Consider the following 17,974-nt stretch of genomic DNA (forward strand, 5'->3'; position numbering starts at 1 on the left):
TATAAATTTGTGTCAAATGGTGACCCTCTCTAGTGCAGTATGGTGAAGGAGGAGGACAATTCAAAACTTAAAATGTAACAAAAAATTAAATTAAAAATCTTTTAAAAGATATTGATGATAGATGTGAAGAAATAATCAGACCATGGCCAGATAGAGTCTCTGTTGCTGTTTTCCACAACCATACTAACTTTTCACAACAGGGAGGGAGAGAGAAGTACTAATCATGCACCTACTTTGTGCCAGACACTGTTCTAAGTACTTTACAAATATTATCTCATTTGATCATCACAACAACTTTGTGAGGTAGTTGTTTATTATCATCCCCATTTGACAATTAAGGAAACTGAGACAGAGCTTAAGTGGCTTACCCACACCTGGTGTCTGAGGCTGGGTTTGAACTCAGGTCTTCCTGATTTTAGACCCAGAATTATTTTCCACTGAGCTCCCGAGCTACCTAGCTACCAACCAAGAAATAACTATTACCAGATATAACTCAGATTATGAGTCTAATCAATCCATAGAAGTATGAGACTATCCTGGATCTCACTGAGGGCCCAATCTATTATAGACAGAAATGAGATATAGTGGTATAATGGAAAGAACCCTAGCTTAGGGAAACACAGGACACCTAGATGCCAGTCCTTGTTCTGTCACTATTTCTTTGGTCTTGGCAAGTCATCTAAAATCTCTGAGCCTCTCTAAAATGAGAGTTCAGACTTGTTGATATCTAGGATCACTTCAGCTCAAATTACTATGATTTCACTTTTGGACATGGCCTAGAGAAGAGATATCCAACTCAAATAGAACTATCACTGGAGGCCACTTGCTGACTTTAAAAAAAAAATTAACATTGTCTATGTTGTATTTTTGTTGATTTTATTTAACATTTTCCAATTATGTTTAAACCTGATTTGGGTTGTACTCCAGAGTTTAGCAGACCATGAACTTGATACCTTTGGACTAAAGAATCCCTATGGTTACATTCAGCTCAAAATTATATAATTTTAAGACAGGTATAAGCCTGGGTATAAACGTTTAATAATTATGGCCATGAAAACTCAACTCATGCATTGGAATTGCACACATGCAAATCTGTAAGATGACAGGCTAATAAAATCACAATGAGACAGGGCACCTCTCTCTGTAGGCAAAAACAGGCACATTAACTAAGAGTTTACACACATAAGGAGAGTCTAGTCTGATATCAAGTTGTTAAATGGTCCAGAAAGAACATCAGAATTAAATTTTCCACGCATGTTAGCCATCATATAAAATGCAAAGGAAGTATTGGAGATATACCTGTATCTTTGCAAGGAGTCTGCAGCCCTAGGCCTCCTAACATTTGAGTTATGATTACAGTGCTGGCCTTCACCCACTTGTCAACATAATTATGCAGACACGTCATAACTACTGTGTATCAATAATAAGCAAATTAGCATATTGTGCTCAACTGACAATTCCATTCTGGAGCTAATCATTTGATTATGTAACTTTCTTCATTAGTAGCTCTTAATTCATCACAATGATATAGGGCAAAAGAGAAGCAAAGAACAATAAGCCTTGTCAATCAAGGAATCAATACAATAACAAGGTAGCATGTTGTCGGGATCAACATGACTTCACAGAAGCACAAAAGCTTAGAGTTGCAAGGAACCTTGAATGCAATTTCTGATAAGTGTTTATTGAGCTTCATTCAGACTTTTAATGACTGAGAAATCACTACCTCCCAAAGCAGCTCTGTCCCACCCAACATCTCTTCAGATATTTAAAGACAACTATCAAGACTTCCCTTTTCAGGGCAGTTAGGTGGTGCAGCAGATAGAGCACCAGCCCTGGATTCAAGAAGACCTGAGTTTAAATCCGACCTCAGACCCATAATACTTACTAGCTGCGTGACTCTGGGCAAGTCACTTAAACCCACTGTCAAACCATAACTAAATATCTAAAAAGAAAAAAAAAAGACTTCTCTTTTCCAGGTGAAACATCCCCAGTTTCTTCAACTAATTATCATATAACGTGGTCTCAGGGCCTTTCAGCACTCTGGTGACCAGGGCAGAGTGGAAGAATTATCACTTCTTTATTCCTGGCAATTCTGCCTCTCCTAATGCTGCCAAAGATCCCATTACTTTGTTTTCTTGCTGAATCTTGTCTGATTCGTAAAGACCTTGCAAATCCTGAAACCCAAGATTTTTTTTTCCAAACAAACTGCTACTTAATCATTCCTCCTCTATTTCAATGTACTATTTGGTCCTAATAAAATCAACAACAGACACAAAATTTTTTTAAAATTGCTGAAATGAGAACAGAAATGTTGAGTTAAACAGGGTGCTGTAAGGCAATTGTTGTTCAATCATTATTCAGTCATGTCTGACATTTTGTGACCCCATTTAGGGATTTTTTTGACAAAAGGTATTGGAATGGTTTACCATTTCCCTCTCCAACTCATTTAATACATGAGGAAACTGAGGTAAGGAGGGTTAAGTGACTTGTCATGGGTCGCACAGCTAGTAAGTATCTAAGGCCAGATTTGAATTCACAAAGATGAGTTTCCTGACTCCAGGCCCAGCACTTTATCCAATGCACCACTTAGCTGACCCTCTGTAAGATGATATTAGCTATTTGATTAGGGGAATGACCATGACATAGATTAGGATTAACTCAATTTTTGAGACAAAGGCTTTTAAAAATTATAGGATCATCATTGTTTGGCAGAAATAAAAACAAATCACAGAAACAAAGAAGTGAAGAAATTACATATAGGGTTTATAACTTGAATTTTGTGGGATACGATTAATGATGTAAATTTGCACTTGAAAAGTGACTAAAAATTCTGTCACAGATTTATGTTATTAGAAGGCAGAAATGTGTGAAACAAACATTTCATCAGGTAGCAAAGATACCTAGCGATCATTAACCTTTTCTTCATTCCCAAGAGATGGTTTCTCAGTAGACTGCCCCCTTTTTAAAAAAATGGAAGCTCTCCTGAGACCCATCAAAATAGCTCCCCAAACTTTTATCTACTTCATTGTATCTAGTTATGCCAAAGGAGCCAATGTACATCCAAATTAATGAGGGAGGAGGTGCTAATGAAGGAGGGATATTTAAGGCAGCAACAATGCCTGAGAAGAAACCTGGGACTTCAAAGAAATAATTTATATGAAACATAAATCATGTCCTGTGGGTGAGTGCCTCTGCCATCTCCACACCCCCTTTTAAATCTCCATCAGGGATAAGATTCCAAGAGTTTCTATCTATAAATTGATTAAAAATAAACACCATATATCACTCACCTAACAACTTCTTCAGGTTTTCCAGCGGTTTCTTCTTCAACCCAGACTAGAAATGCCAACTATCAAGTAAAGACAGCAAAAGAACCCAGAATACTGTACTATCTATTCTATCCTCCAACAGAGCTAAGAAAACGAAAGTTCCAAAGTTAATGCCATGGTTAGTACAGAGCTTTCTAAGATGCTGGGTGGCAATTAAGTGTGGATAAGAGGTCAGAAGAAAGACCTACAGAGTATAGAATCCAGAGTGCTTAGTTCCAGGTGAGTGAATGAATCATTTGAATGGAAAGCCCAAACTTAGTGTTTCTCTTCTCAGTTCCTGCCATGACTACTTGATGAGAAGACTATAGTGGGTTGCTATCTTCTCTTTCCATGCCTATGCATTACACAATTCTTCCTAGGAAAATTTGAGTTATAGCTACCATGAATCTCTGTAATGCTGGCAAGCTTTGAGACTTACGATTTTTATGTACACTTACATTTATATAAATACAGGCTGTGTTAGAGTAGAGTTTTACTCCATTTGGAAATTGACATTCTCAGTGCTCCTCCCAACATTGAGCTCCAACAGTCTATTGCTGATCTTAGGTATTCATTCAATAGTCCATTAGTCATGCTCAGCTTTAGAATCCTGTCTTCTTCCTCCATGAAGTCATAAGACATACTTCATGATATATAAACAAAATGTGCAGAAACTTATTAGTACAGAATTTATCATTGGGAGACTGTTGATTTGCAGTACCCATAAATTGGCTTTGCAAGATTCTATGATGCCTTCAACTTATGTTCTTCCCCTTTGCCCACTTACTCCTCTATGCTGATTGGTTGCCTTTGCTGGGTGTCTATTTTTCCTCTTGCCTTCACCCCAGATTAAATTGTCCCAAATTATACAAATGCCAGAAAGACAATCTAGGCAGTCCATTCAGTTTTCCTATGAGAAATCATGTGATATATGGATTTATAGAGAAAATACACTTAACTCTGAGCACCCAATTGATAAGATACCTTTTACATTTCTATATAAAATGATAAGAAAGAAGACAACTTCACCATTAGCTTTGGGAAGGAATGACTATATCAATGAAAGAAAGCAGCATGCGTCAAAGCACCAAGCTGAATAAAAGTGCTATGCATGGGACAGCTGGGTGGCACAGTGGATAGAGTACTGGCCCTGGAATCAGAAGGACCTGAGTTCAAATCCGGCCTGAGACACTTGACACTCACTAGCTGTGTGACCCTGGGCAAGTCACTTAACCCTGATTGCCTTGCAAAAAAAAAAGTGCTAGGCATGTTCAAAGAGGGGTAGTAATCAGTTTGATTCAAGAATAAATTATATGTAAGAGAGCAGGTGTGCTAAGAAATGTTTACAAATTGGTTGGGGGCAGGGAAAATATAGGTACAATACTTAAACAACATTGTTAACATTTTCTCCAAGAATATTTTAAATCTAGACAATCAACAAAACAATAAATCAAGTCCTGATTGGTACTGTTTCCCGAATCCTAAGGTATAAATGCTCACACTAAAAATTGAACTATCCTCTGATCTGGTTCCAACACAGCACTGTGAGTAGGAGATAAAACTGTTGCTAGAACAATGTAAAGGTAAACCTTCTGATCTTGTGAGCATGAACCCAGCTCATATAGTCACAGGATTAGGAGAATGCCCTGGTATCTCTGCTAGGTTATAGTCTTTGATTAACCAGAAACTTTCAGTAGTAAGTCACAACTGACCAGTTAATGATGTAATTTCTACTGGTCTTCACAGTACTACAAATGCATAGGAAGCAAATATAAGCAGAGAGGGGAAAAGATTTCAGACTTGTGTTGAAATGAGGCAACACATCTCTGGTGCTTTGGGTCCTAAAGTCAATTCCCTTTTGTATATGTTCGTATGTATATCCTGCCAGCATGATTTCCTTGCAGAGAAGGGAATGAGCATTTATATAGCATTTACTATGTGCCAGGAACTTGGCTAAGCTCTTCTTACAAATATCATCTCATTTGATCCTCACAACAACCCTGTAAGTTGGGTACTATTAATACCAATAGGATGCTATTATTATCATCATTTTACAGTTGAAGAAACTGAGGCAAAGAGCAGTTGAGTGACTTGCCCACAGTCACACAGCTAGTAAATACATCAGGCCAAATTTGAACTAAGATCTTCCTCACTTCAGGCCTAACACTATATTCACATCACAATCAGCTGTCTCTAAAGGTAAGGTATCCAGATGAGTATATGCTATGTATTCCCCAAATTGTTTCCTGAATTATGACCTTTTTGTCAAACTGTGCTGATATGGACAGAGTTAACATTTTAGGTAGTTATCTTTCAATGGCTGTGGCTTCAGGCTCTGCAGAAGCCTGATAAGTACATCCTTAGACATTTTCTTTCTTTCTAGGTGTGCCAGTTATCCAGAAAGGTAGAGTGAGCTTTGAATACCAACAAGGATAAGGAATTCTGAAGTATAGCATGTAAGAATTGGAAAGAACTTTGGTGATCAAGTCATTTGGACTTTATTCAATAGATAACAGGAAGTCAATAAAGATCTTTGGACAGTAACATGACACAATCTCTGTAGGACTGATGGGGGCTAAGAGAGACAATAGGCAGGTAGACAAGTTAAGAAGCAATTATAGTCTAAGCAAGAGGTAATGAAGACCTGTAGTACCAAGGTGGTGGTGGAAACAGAAAGGAGAGGACAGAAGTTATAAGGGGGAAGGGTATTTTTTACATAGATACTCCATCCAAAAATCATCTTGGAGTTTTAGTGAATTGTGACCTCAATGAATTAATAGTGTGATAATCAAGTTACTCATTCAATATGGAACTGCATCAAGAGACACATAGTATACAGAAATTATTGTCTAAAAGTGAGAGCCTCCCCTGATCAGATCATTTCTCAAATAGCAGGGTTAGTTCTTGGTGCCACGTATTAGAAAGAACTTTGGATAACCTGCAGAGCACCCAGAGGAAGGATAATGACCACGATGCGAAGGACCTCAACATAATACCCTATGGTTAAAGATCTTGCCAAGGATTGTTTAATGGAACCAAGGATGTTAAGCCAGAAGGGAAAAAAAGCATTTTAAGGACTATCACAGGTAAAAGGGACTAGACTTATTCTATTTGGACACAGAGGGTAGAATAAGAAGCACAGGTAAAGTCCCTAAGAAGGGACTTAAGTTTGACATTCATTAGGAATTGGTGCTGTCCATAAAGTAGGTTGGACAGTCTCAGGAGGAAACAGGATACCCCTTGTTGCACATCTTCAATCAAAGTGTGGATGACCACTTGTGGGTGGTACATTGTGGTGGGAATTCATGTTCACATGTGGTTTAGAGCAGTGGTGTCAAATTCAAATAGAAATGGGGCCACTAAATCATACAGAAGGATCCCTGTGGCTGCATATTGACTGGGGGAGGAGGGGACATAAATTAACATTATCTATGTTCTATTGTATTTTTCTTTATCTGTTCAATGTTTCCCAGTTACATTTTATCTGGTTCCTGCCACACTCAGCAGGGTTGTGAGACTCAGGCAGCCCATGAGCTGTGTGTTTGACACCTCTGGATTAGATCATATTAGATGGCCTCTGTGGTCTCTTCCAACCCTGAGATTCTGTGATTTGGTGACATTTACTTCACAGACAACTTTTCAGAAATAATTTTTCTGCACAGTATTATACAGTTTCTCAACCATCAGGACACAGCAAAGGATACATTTAATCATCAGCTGGAAACTGTGCTAAGCATTGTGTTTCATATCTGCTTAGTGATATGGAAAATGTATACACTGTGTACTATAAATCACTGTCTTTTGATTTATTAGCATTAAAAGCCTCTGTTAGATTTCCTAATGTAAATACCCAAGGCTAGACATTGTAAGGATATGTTTTATTATAATGAAAATGTATTGTTTTGCAGTATCTTCAATATGCATTAGCTACATTAAGCAGCATGACTTGTTAGAAAGAATGCTGAATTCAGAGTAAAGACCAGAATTCAAATCCTGCCACCAGTATTACTAGGTCTGTAATAGCGACAAGTAAATTTACTATTCAGAGTCTCAGTTTACTCATCTGCAAATTCAGGATAATATTATCTATGGCACCCAACTCTAAGCACTATTTTGCATATCAAATGAGATATATTTAAAGTGCTATGGTACAATTCAGCTATTGTTTTGAAATTAAATAAAGATCTTGATAAAATATGAAGTCCTTAAGGTCAAGAATTGGTTCATTTTTGTCTTTCCATTCAGATTGGACCAACCACTGCAGACTAAATACTGTTAAACTATTACTGATATTTCAGAAAAGAGCCCTTAATGTTGCTGCCACTAAGCTAATGAAAGAAAGCAAATGTTTCACAGTATATACAAAAAACCACAACTAACCTAGATGAAACTCTGAAAACTGGGCTGTTGACCTTTCTGTTACTGAACTCTACCTTCACTAAAAGTTTCCCTTCAACTATAAATCTTCCTTAAATACCTGAGAAGTTGCTATGACTTTATTGGACAAGTGAAAAGGAAATCCTGAAGTCTTTTCTCTGCAGCACCTGAGTCTTAGGTACCATGCTAAATAATAACTGATGGCCACTTGAGGTCTGAATTTGAGGATCAAATGAGATATGCTTAGTCCAGGCCTGCCACAAAGTAGTCACTTAATAAACACTTATTCTTTTCTCCTCTTCCTTGAATGGGGCACCAGAAAAACTGAGGCCTGAGTTTGTTGGAAAAATAGAGAGGTGGTGGACTGAGAGGAAGATGGGATTATTATACATTGATTTGCATATGACAAGATATTTATTCTATAAATCCTACAAAGCCCTCATTAAGATCCTTTTCCTAGTAATGTCTAAAATGCAATCCATTGATGTGATGATCTTTTCTGTCTTTTCCACAGCTCGGAGTTCAATGAACAAATCAGGAGCACACACTGTGACTGAATTTGTCCTCTTGGGTTTCTCTGGTCATTGGGAGACACGAATCTTACTCTTTTCTCTTTTCTTCATAGTCTATATCCTGACCATGGTAGGGAATGGGGCCATCATGTGTGCAGTGAGATGGGACCAGAGGCTCCACACACCCATGTATATCCTCTTAGGGAACTTTGCCTTTCTGGAGTTCTGGTACATAAACTCCACTGTGCCCAGCATGTTAGAAAACTTCCTCTCAGAAACCAAAACTATCTCTTTTGCTGGCTGTTTCCTACAGTTCTATTTCTTCTCTTCCTTGGGTACAACTGAAATCTATTTCCTGTGTATCATGGCTTATGATCGTTATCTTGCCATCTGCCACCCACTACACTACCCAGCCATCATGACCCTAAAGCACTGTTGCACCTTGATGTCTGTGTGCTGGGTGCTTGGCTTCTTAAGCTATTTTCTATCTACTATCCAGCTCTCTCAGCTATCATTCTGTGGTCCCAACATCATTGACCACATTATTTGTGACATAGATCCATTGATGGCTCTATCATGTGCCCCTGCTCCAGTCACTGAAATTCTGTTCTATATCCTAAGCTCCCTCATCCTCTTCATCCCCATACTCTACATCCTTGGCTCTTACATCCTCCTACTAAGAGCCGTGCTAAAAGTTCCTTCAGCCGCTGGCCGGCATAAGGCCTTCTCCACATGTGGATCCCATCTGGCCATAGTCTGCCTCTTCTTTGGGAGTCTTATGATCATGTATGTGAGCCCAACAACTGGAAACTCAGGTGAAGTACAAAAGATCATAAGCTTATTCTATTTAGTGGTGACACCATTCTTAAACCCTCTGATCTATAGTCTCAGAAATAAGGAAATGAAAACTGCTCTGAGAAAAGTCATGGGGATAGCTTCAGAATAAACAAAGCTGCATACATGAATTTTACATGTGGTTCTATACTCTAATGACAGACAATTCAATTCAACAGACAATGATCAAGTGCTTGCCATCAGCAAAGCAATGGAAGAAACATAAAGATGAATAAAAGACCATTGAGAAAGGCATATTCTTCTCCTACTATTCCTGAGGGTTAAGAGCTAAGATAAGACATCTTCTCAGAAAGATCCCTCATTTTCATATGCCTTGCCTTTACTGCCCTGGTTCACCTGAACTTCAGCTGACAGTAAGAATCAAATAAAACCATTACCTGAAAACACTGATGATCATATAGGTTTCAAAATGGTTTTGATAATTCTGTGCTATTTGGATTGCCCTATTCTGTTCTGCTATTGACTGCTGGAAATAGACACATTTTTATATAATCCATTCACTCTATTTGTGACTGAAGCCATTCACTGAGGCAATAGGATTTTAGAAGCTAAAATTAAAAATTATCTGGAAAAAAAAACATAAATTGAGGCTTTAGTCTAACAGAACTACAAATTGACTCCTTTGCCTGATTTGTTTAGAACTATTATTATAAATTGTCTTGGTGAATACAAATTTCTTTATCAACAAGAGAACATTTCAGTGTACAAAGAACAAAAAGAGATTGTCTATGAAATCATGAATTACTTTAGGCAACAATTTAGTGGTTTGCTTTTTTTCAAATGATTCTCAATGACACACATACTATTCATCTGAATCCAAAAAACAGTGTTCAGTTGCGTCCCACTCTTTTGTGACCCCATTTGGGGTTTGCTTAGTTCAAAGATAATGGAGTGGTTTGCCATTTCCTTCTCCAGCTCATTTTACAAATGAGCAAACTGAAGTAAACAGGGTTAAGTGACTTGCCCAGGGTCACACAGCTAGTAAGTGTCTGAGGTCAGATTTGAACTCAGGAAGATAAATCTTCCTAACTTCAATCCCAGAGATCTTTCCACTGCACCACCTAGCTGTGAAAACAAATTAAAAACAAAATGGTCCCTGCCATCAAGGACCTTACATATTACTGAGGCCACAAACATGTAAGCAGATAATTAAATACAAAGAATCCACAAAATTATATGAAGTAATTTCAAGAGAGAGAAAGCCTTAACAACTGAGGGGGTATCAGAAAGGGCACTAGAACTCCACCTTGAAGCTACAACTTTCAGGAGGCAAAAATGAGGATGTAGTGTTTCCCAGATGTGAAAGACTACTTATGCAATGAGCCTTCGTGGCCCCTCTCTGTACATCTGGCACTAGAGATTTTGGTGTAGGATGCATAGTCTCTCTTTTTCACTGGGTAACCATCAAGGTGTGCTGGAAGTGGTTAAATTTTCAGCGTAAGCATTTACACATTGGATAATCAACAAATTAATTCAGGAATTGATTTATTGTTTTGTTGATTTCTAGACTTTAGAAAGAGATGGAGAAAATGTGAATCATGCAAATTCAATTTAAAAGTGTATCATAAATAAAATTGTCTTTAGAGAGTCTTTGGTTAAATGTTTACCAGCACACCCCTGATAACAAACTAACTGTTCTCTTTTCTTATTCTTGGATTCACAGAATGTAAGCAACACTAAGCCTAGGAAACAAAAGATATGCCTTAGCTGCTTTGAGAACCAAGAACTGATTTTTTATTTTTATGGATAAGAAATCCCACCAACACATAGAGAAGACTTTCCAAGTCTTCTCATTCTATGCAATTCTTATCCATATCATCTAATAGATCTTCCATAAACAAACTATGGAACATGCTGATGACCTTCCTCTTTGGCTTTGAATTCCAAATGGGTGCATTTTGTAAGGTTTCAGTAAGATGAAGTACTCAGTACTGTAACCACAGTAGCATAAACTAAAATCATACTATAATAAAAATGAAACCAGACCTGTAGAATAGATGAGGAAATGTACCTTTTTCCTTTCCTTGAAGAGGTGGGGGACTATGGAAAATGGAAAATGTTAAATGGTTACTGTGTTAATAGGTTACACTTATCTCTTCTTTTTTGTAATAAATGAATACTTATTGGACTGGTGGGGAATAGGGGTTTTGGAAATGATTGTGATGAAAAAAGAAAAGTCGTAAAGCATTAATTTTTAAAAGATTAAAAATACAAGTAATTCAGATAGAGCACATAGTTATGTTTTCAAAAAATTCTTAAATTCTTTAAGAATAATAAACAAAAATTTAAACATCATGCTCAAAAACTAAGTGCAACTCACTCTTATCCTTTATTCTCACTAAATGGTGAGCCCTCCTTTTCCAATGAAATATTTTTTTTGACTAGGCAATGGGGTTAAGACACTTGCCCAGGGTCACACAGCTAGTGAGTATCATGTGCATGAGGCTGGATTTGAACTCAAGTCCTCCTGACTCCAGGGCCAGTGCTCTATCCACTACGCCATCTATCTGCCCCCGAATATTTTCTTGATGATGTATTTTATGACACTTCATGTAGGCAATTCATCATTGGTAATATACTTCATCCTACTTACACTTACCATGCCTCTCTCTGTTGTCCTTTAGGTCACATACAATTGTGATTCATTGTAAATTCTATTGTTCCCTCATTTCCAGACAGATGGTAACCATCTCTTTAAAATTATTGGTGTTGAAAGAAACGATATTTGTGTTGGAAAAGCTTGGGGTTGTTAAAAGCACCACATGATAGTCCACATGAAATACAACCCATTCTCCTATTCAATTTGCAGACCAGATCATTGTCCATCTACAGTGCTTATACAAGACACACAGACAGAGACAGAGACAGAGACAAAGACAGACACATAGAGACGGGCTAAATCAATGAGTGGATTTTGAACTGCATAACATGATCTGTGGACTATTAACTCAATTCTTTGTGAGAGATCATGAATCTCCAGTATTCTGGGCCTTGACACAAATAGCACAATATTATTTACAAATTAGAACTTCTGGAAGACCTCACAATCCATAGGGGATCTTACTTATTTCCATTTCAGCTCTGCAAAGAAATACTTCATGATAGTGGCAAAAACCTTTAGCGCCATTCACTGTATTCTCTCCACATTTCATCAATGTTGTGACTGTGAAAATGTGATCTCTGTGAAAAAATAAATCATTTTCAAATGCTTCATTGTTATTTCATTTTCATCAAGGCTGCCTTGAAAACATATTTAATATATTGTCAAAGCTTATATAGATAAGAAAATAGACATATGAGTTAACAGCTCTGTCACCATATTTTGGTAATGTAGGAGGCATGGAAGACAAAAGAATTGGGTAAATATCTCCCCTTTCATAAATGGGCTGTTTCCAAGGCACCTACACAACTGCTTCAACATGAGAAGGATTATATAGGCCAGAGAGGGAGAAATGTATGGGAATTGTCAAAACTAGAGAGAAATACCCAGTCTCACATGAATGTGGAGTAAGGCCATGGCTAATGTTGCATGGCCCCTGGAGAAAAGGGGCCACTGCCATTTGGGAGTCATCAGAACAACTGGGGAACACAAAGACAAGGAACAACAGGCCATAGAACCATGATATGAGGATCAAACATGAACCAGTCATTTTATTGTACTATGAATCATGTGGATTGCATAGGTTCCAAGTTGAATATGTAACTCGCCAGCAACTCAGAATAAAGTAAACTTCACTTGAAATTCCAGGAGCTCACATGTGAGCCCTTCCAAGTATTTGAAGACAGCTGTTTAGTCTATTTTCCAGGTGAAACATCCTCAATTTCTTCATCATCATAAAACATAATCTCAAGACTTTTCACAACCCTAATGACTAGAGCATCTTAGAGCATGACTATTTCTGGTTTCTCAAAGTCTGACAGGTCCTTACTAGACAAGGTTAGTTTTCCATATTGAACTAATTATGAGTTGTCTGTGGTAAACTGATGACAATATTACCTCTGTTTCTTCCTTTGGCATTGATTTTCACCTAAATATTCTCCATCATGCTTGCCTTCCCCCTCTGGGTCTTGGATTTCCTCAATGTTATCTTAATAATACAATGATAGTTTTCTCACTTCCACCCCCCACACACACACACTTAAACACTTTTACATATGTTGTGACCATTTAAATAAGTTATACCTTTCTAATAGCTGAGTTCTTTCATGGTTCCCACCAAGACTCATGTGATATCTGAGGTGAAACTTGCCCCTATAAGTAATGATATCAATTTCACCTTTTTGGTGTGTTACCCATATTTTAACTTGTTTATAAAAATATGAGGCCAGTTTTGGGTTTTTTTGTTTTGTTTTGCTGGCTTTTTTCTTAGATTTTGTTACCTGTGAATCCTTGGGTGTCATTTCTCCCTACATTGTAGCTACTGCCTGTGGAATATCACTTCTTTATTCCTGGAAGCTTTGCTTCTCTTAATGCTGTCCAAGATCTTATTACCTTCTTTTCCTGCTGAGTCTCAGCTCTGATTCTTTCAGAGTTTTTGCAAACTTCTGAAACCTATGGAATTTTTTCCAGACAAATTTGCTACCTAATCATTCTTCCTCCCTTTCAATGTACTAATAAGTACATTGTTCCTAATAAGATCTGCAGAAATGAGTTTTTAAAGTAGTAAAACAAAAAAAGAGAGAAAGAAATAGCTAGAATGAGAATAGAAGTATTGAGTGTGTATTAGGAGATACTAGCTATATAATTAGGGGAATGACCATGGAAGAGACTAGGTTTATATCAATATATGTGAAAAGGTGTTTAATAAATTATATGCTCATCATGGTTTAGCAGAAAGGAAGAAAATCACAGAAATAGAGTAAAAAGGAAAGAAAATTTTAAAAAATGTTTATAGCTTGAATTTAATGATATAAAGTTGCATTAGACAAGCCAAGGCAGAGGATTCTGTTACAGATAAAGATCATTAGAAGGAAGATGTGTGTGAGGCAAATATTTTGTCAGGGGGTAAAAAGAATTACGAATCATTAAACTTTTACTCATTACAAAGAGAAAATAATTTCTCAGTGGACTTCTCCCTCCCTTTTTAAACTAATGGGTGTTCTCCTGAGATCCATCTAGATATATCCCCGAACATGGATTTACTTCATTGTACCTCACTAAACCTAGAAGCCAATCTACTATGAATGAGGGAGAAGATGCTAGTGTAGAAGGGATACTTAAGGCAGAAACCAGGGATGCTTGGAAAAACACCTGGGACATCAGGCAAATCATTTATTTGAAAAAAATTCTGTCCCATGGGAATCTTAACTCCCTTTGCCATCTCCCCATCCCTTTCAAAGCCCCTTTGTCAGGGATCAGACCCCAAAAGTTGCTAGCTATTAACTGCTAAATAGAAATATCTACTCAACTAGTAAGGAAAGTGATCCAGGAAGGTGATTCAGGTTTCCCTGAGGCTCCTTCTTCAATTCAGGCTGGAAATACCAACCTCCACCTAAAGATAGCATAACAGATGGTGATCATTATTGTTCTGCTTTCCTCTATGCACTAACTAATCCAGAATACTCTGTTCATGTACAATCTACTCTGTACTCTGCCAGAGCTATTAAAAAAAAGGAAAGGTCCAGGTTTAGTGCTACTGTTGTTATAGAGCTTTTAAGATGTTGGGTAACAATTAAATGTGAACCAGAGATCAGAGGAAAGACTTACAGAACAAAGACTCCTGGGCTTAGATTCCAGATGAGAGAATATGAAGTTTGAATGGGGAAGTCCGAATTCAAAGCTTCTCTTCTCACCTTTCTCCATGAATATTTGATGGGAAGATGATAGTGGATAAACTATCTTCTCTTTCCATACTTATACATCACACAATTCTTGCTCAGAAAAATTTAATTGATTCATACCTACAGTGCATCCCCTTTTTTATGCTGGCATGCTTTGAGGAATATAATTTTATGTTTTAGGGAACAACAATTCACAATACATATTAATCCACATAATAATACGCTCTGTGATCAAACAAGATAACATTTGCAAAATGTTTAACAGAGACTGGAATAGAGTAGGTGTTATATAAATGCTTACTCTCTTCTCTCTTCTTTCCTCTGTTAGAGTGGGGTTTTTCTCCAATTAGAAATTGGCATTCTCAATACAACTTCTCCTGACATTGAGGTTCAACAAGAAATTGTTGATATTTCTTTTCATTCCCTAAGTCCATGAGTTATCCTTAACTTTATTTTTCCTGCATGAACTCATAAGTTATGTCCCATGAGAGTGAAACTTGACATATGGAAATTTATTGTACTGAATTTACCACTAAGGGATTGTGTCTATATGCAATAACCTTAATAAGCTATGCAGAATTCTATTATGCCTTCACCTTTGTGTTTCAATAACATATCTGCCATTATGACTTTCTGTTCTATTTTATGGTTTCAAGTAATGATCTTATACTTCATCCATTTGCTTCTGCATACCAACTCGCTACCTCTGCAAGGATTCTATGTCTCCTCTTGCCTTCAACCCAAATTAAACTATTCCTAAATCCTCTAAATTATGAGAAAGAGAATCTAGGCAACCCTTCCTATGAGAAATCATGTGCTATATGGGTATGTGGAAAGAACATGCCTAACTCTGAGTACACAGTTGGAAAGCTACATTTTATATTACTGTATAAAATGATGAAAAAGAATAGAACTTCACCAGTAAAATTGGGAAGGAAAGACTATATGAAGGGAAGGAAGCAGCAAGACTTAGGGCACCAAGATGGAAAAAAATATACATCATATTTAAGGAAAGGTAGTAATCAATTCAACTGTAGAATAAGTTACATATAAAAGAATAATAGTAGATAAAACTGGTTCTAGAAAAATGAAAAGATAACCCACCTAAGCTACATGTAAACAAATACCTATATTACTGTGCTGTAAGAAATAATGAGCTTAATGACTTTAGAAAAATATGGATAGAATTGCATGAAATAACAAAACAAAATGAGCAGAACCAAGAGAATATTGCATAAAGTAACAGCAATATTATTTTAAGAACACCTTTGTGGCAAAGAATTGGAAATTGAGAGGATGGCCATCAATTGGAGAATAGCAAGTTGTAGTATATGAATGTAATGGAATACAATTCTGCTATAAGAAATGATGAACAAACTGACTTCAGAAAAACCTGGAAAGACTTGTATAGGCTGATGCTGAGTGAAGTGAGCAGAACCAAGAGAATGTTGTACACAATAACAGCCACGTTGTGCGATGACTAATATTAATAAATTTAACCCTTCCCAGCAATACAAGGATCTAAGACATCTCCAAAGGCCTTGTGATGGAAAATGCTATCCACATCCAAAGAAAGAACTATGGAATTTGAATGCAGATTGAAGCATACTATTTGCTACTTTTTTCTCTTCTGTTGAGTTTTGTTTCCTCTTTCTGGTGGTTCCTCCTATTGGTTCTAATTTTTACTTACAACATCACTAATGTGAAAATATGTTTAATAGGAATGTATATATACAGCCTATATCAGACTGTATACCATCTTGGGGAGGGTGGTGGGGAGGAAGGGGGAGGAAAATTTTAAGCTCAAAAGCATGTGGAAGTGATTGTTGATAAATCAAAATAAATTAATAAAAAAGAACACTTTTGAATGACTAAGTCATTTAACTATTATAAATACCCAAATTAACTACAAAAGACCTATGAAGCAAGACATTATCTGCATCCAGATAAAGAACTGATAAATAAAAATATGTATAAGATATTATATATATTATATATATATACACATATTTGTCTCTAATGATAGCAATTGGGGGATGGGAGGAAGAGAAAAAAATATAGAAAATTACTTGATAACATTATTATATATTTAAAAGGAATAGTAAGTTGTATATAATAGATCTGCAGTTTCATATACAAGCATCTTTTTTCTATTCTACTGTCTTATAGAAATGTTTGTTTTATTTCATAAGTTTAGAATAAAATGAATAAAATTTAAAAATAAAGAAAGAAGCCTAGCTAGGATAGCTTCAGGATCAGAAGAATGTCCTGGCATCTCTGCTAGGCTATAGGCTGTGATTAGGCAAAAAATTTCAGTACCTAGCCATAATTGACCAATTGCAGATATATTTTTAACTGGTCCTCACAGTATTGAAGATGCATAGCAAGCAAATACAAGGGGATAGAGGGAAGGAGCTCAGGCTTGAATTTGGGTGAAGCAACACATTTCTGGTGCTTTGTGTCCCTAAAGGTTTTTCTCTTCTGGCATATCCTGCAAGCATGACTGCCTTCCCTTAAGGGGAGGTGTCCAGTGGGATTATTCTGTGGATTTCCATAACTGTTTCCTGAATCTGTGATCTTTCAATCAAAACGTGCTGATCTGGACACAGTTAATATTTTAGGTAGTTATCTTTCAGTAGCTCTGGTTCAGGCTCTGCTAAAGCCTCAAAATTATATTCTGAGGACTTTCCTTTCGCCTTAGGTTTGCCAGTTAATGTATTATCCAGAAAAGTAGATTGGGCTTTGAATAGCAACAAGGGTAAGGAATGTAGAAGCATAGCATACAAGAACTGGAAAGGACCTTGGAGATCATCAAGTCATTTGTATTTTATTCAAAAAAGGTAACAGATCTTTGGGTATTAAAGAGCTTTGGGGAATAGGGTCACACAGCCTCTGTAGGACTGATTGTTGCTGGGAGAGACTAGAGGCAAAAAGACAAATTAAGAAGAAATTATAGTATTCCAAGTATGAGGTAATAAAGGCCTGAACTACTATGGTGGTGGTGGAAATGGAAAGGAGAGGATAGAAGTTGTAAGGAAAAAAGAAAATGCTACATAAATATTCCACCCACAAATGATCTGATTGCTATTTGTTGTTGTTATCCCCTCTTGTCCTCTCTTCATGACCTAATTTGGGGTTTTC

At 36.9% G+C, this 17,974-nt stretch overlaps 1 protein-coding gene across 1 annotated transcript; it reads left to right on the forward strand.

Annotated features, from left to right (window-relative positions):
• Positions 1-8,174: 8,174 nt before the first annotated feature.
• Positions 8,175-13,966, forward strand: LOC114028730 (olfactory receptor 11H4-like). The gene is made up of 2 exons (XM_027843007.1): positions 8,175-9,131; positions 13,925-13,966. The coding sequence occupies exons 1-2, from the start codon at positions 8,175-8,177 to the stop codon at positions 13,964-13,966; spliced, it is 999 nt and encodes a 332-aa protein (XP_027698808.1).
• Positions 13,967-17,974: the final 4,008 nt, after the last annotated feature.

This window comes from Vombatus ursinus, unplaced genomic scaffold (genome assembly GCF_900497805.2).
Source record: "Vombatus ursinus unplaced genomic scaffold, bare-nosed wombat genome assembly UNPS02014894.1, whole genome shotgun sequence".
Classification (NCBI taxonomy): Eukaryota; Metazoa; Chordata; class Mammalia; order Diprotodontia; family Vombatidae; genus Vombatus; species Vombatus ursinus.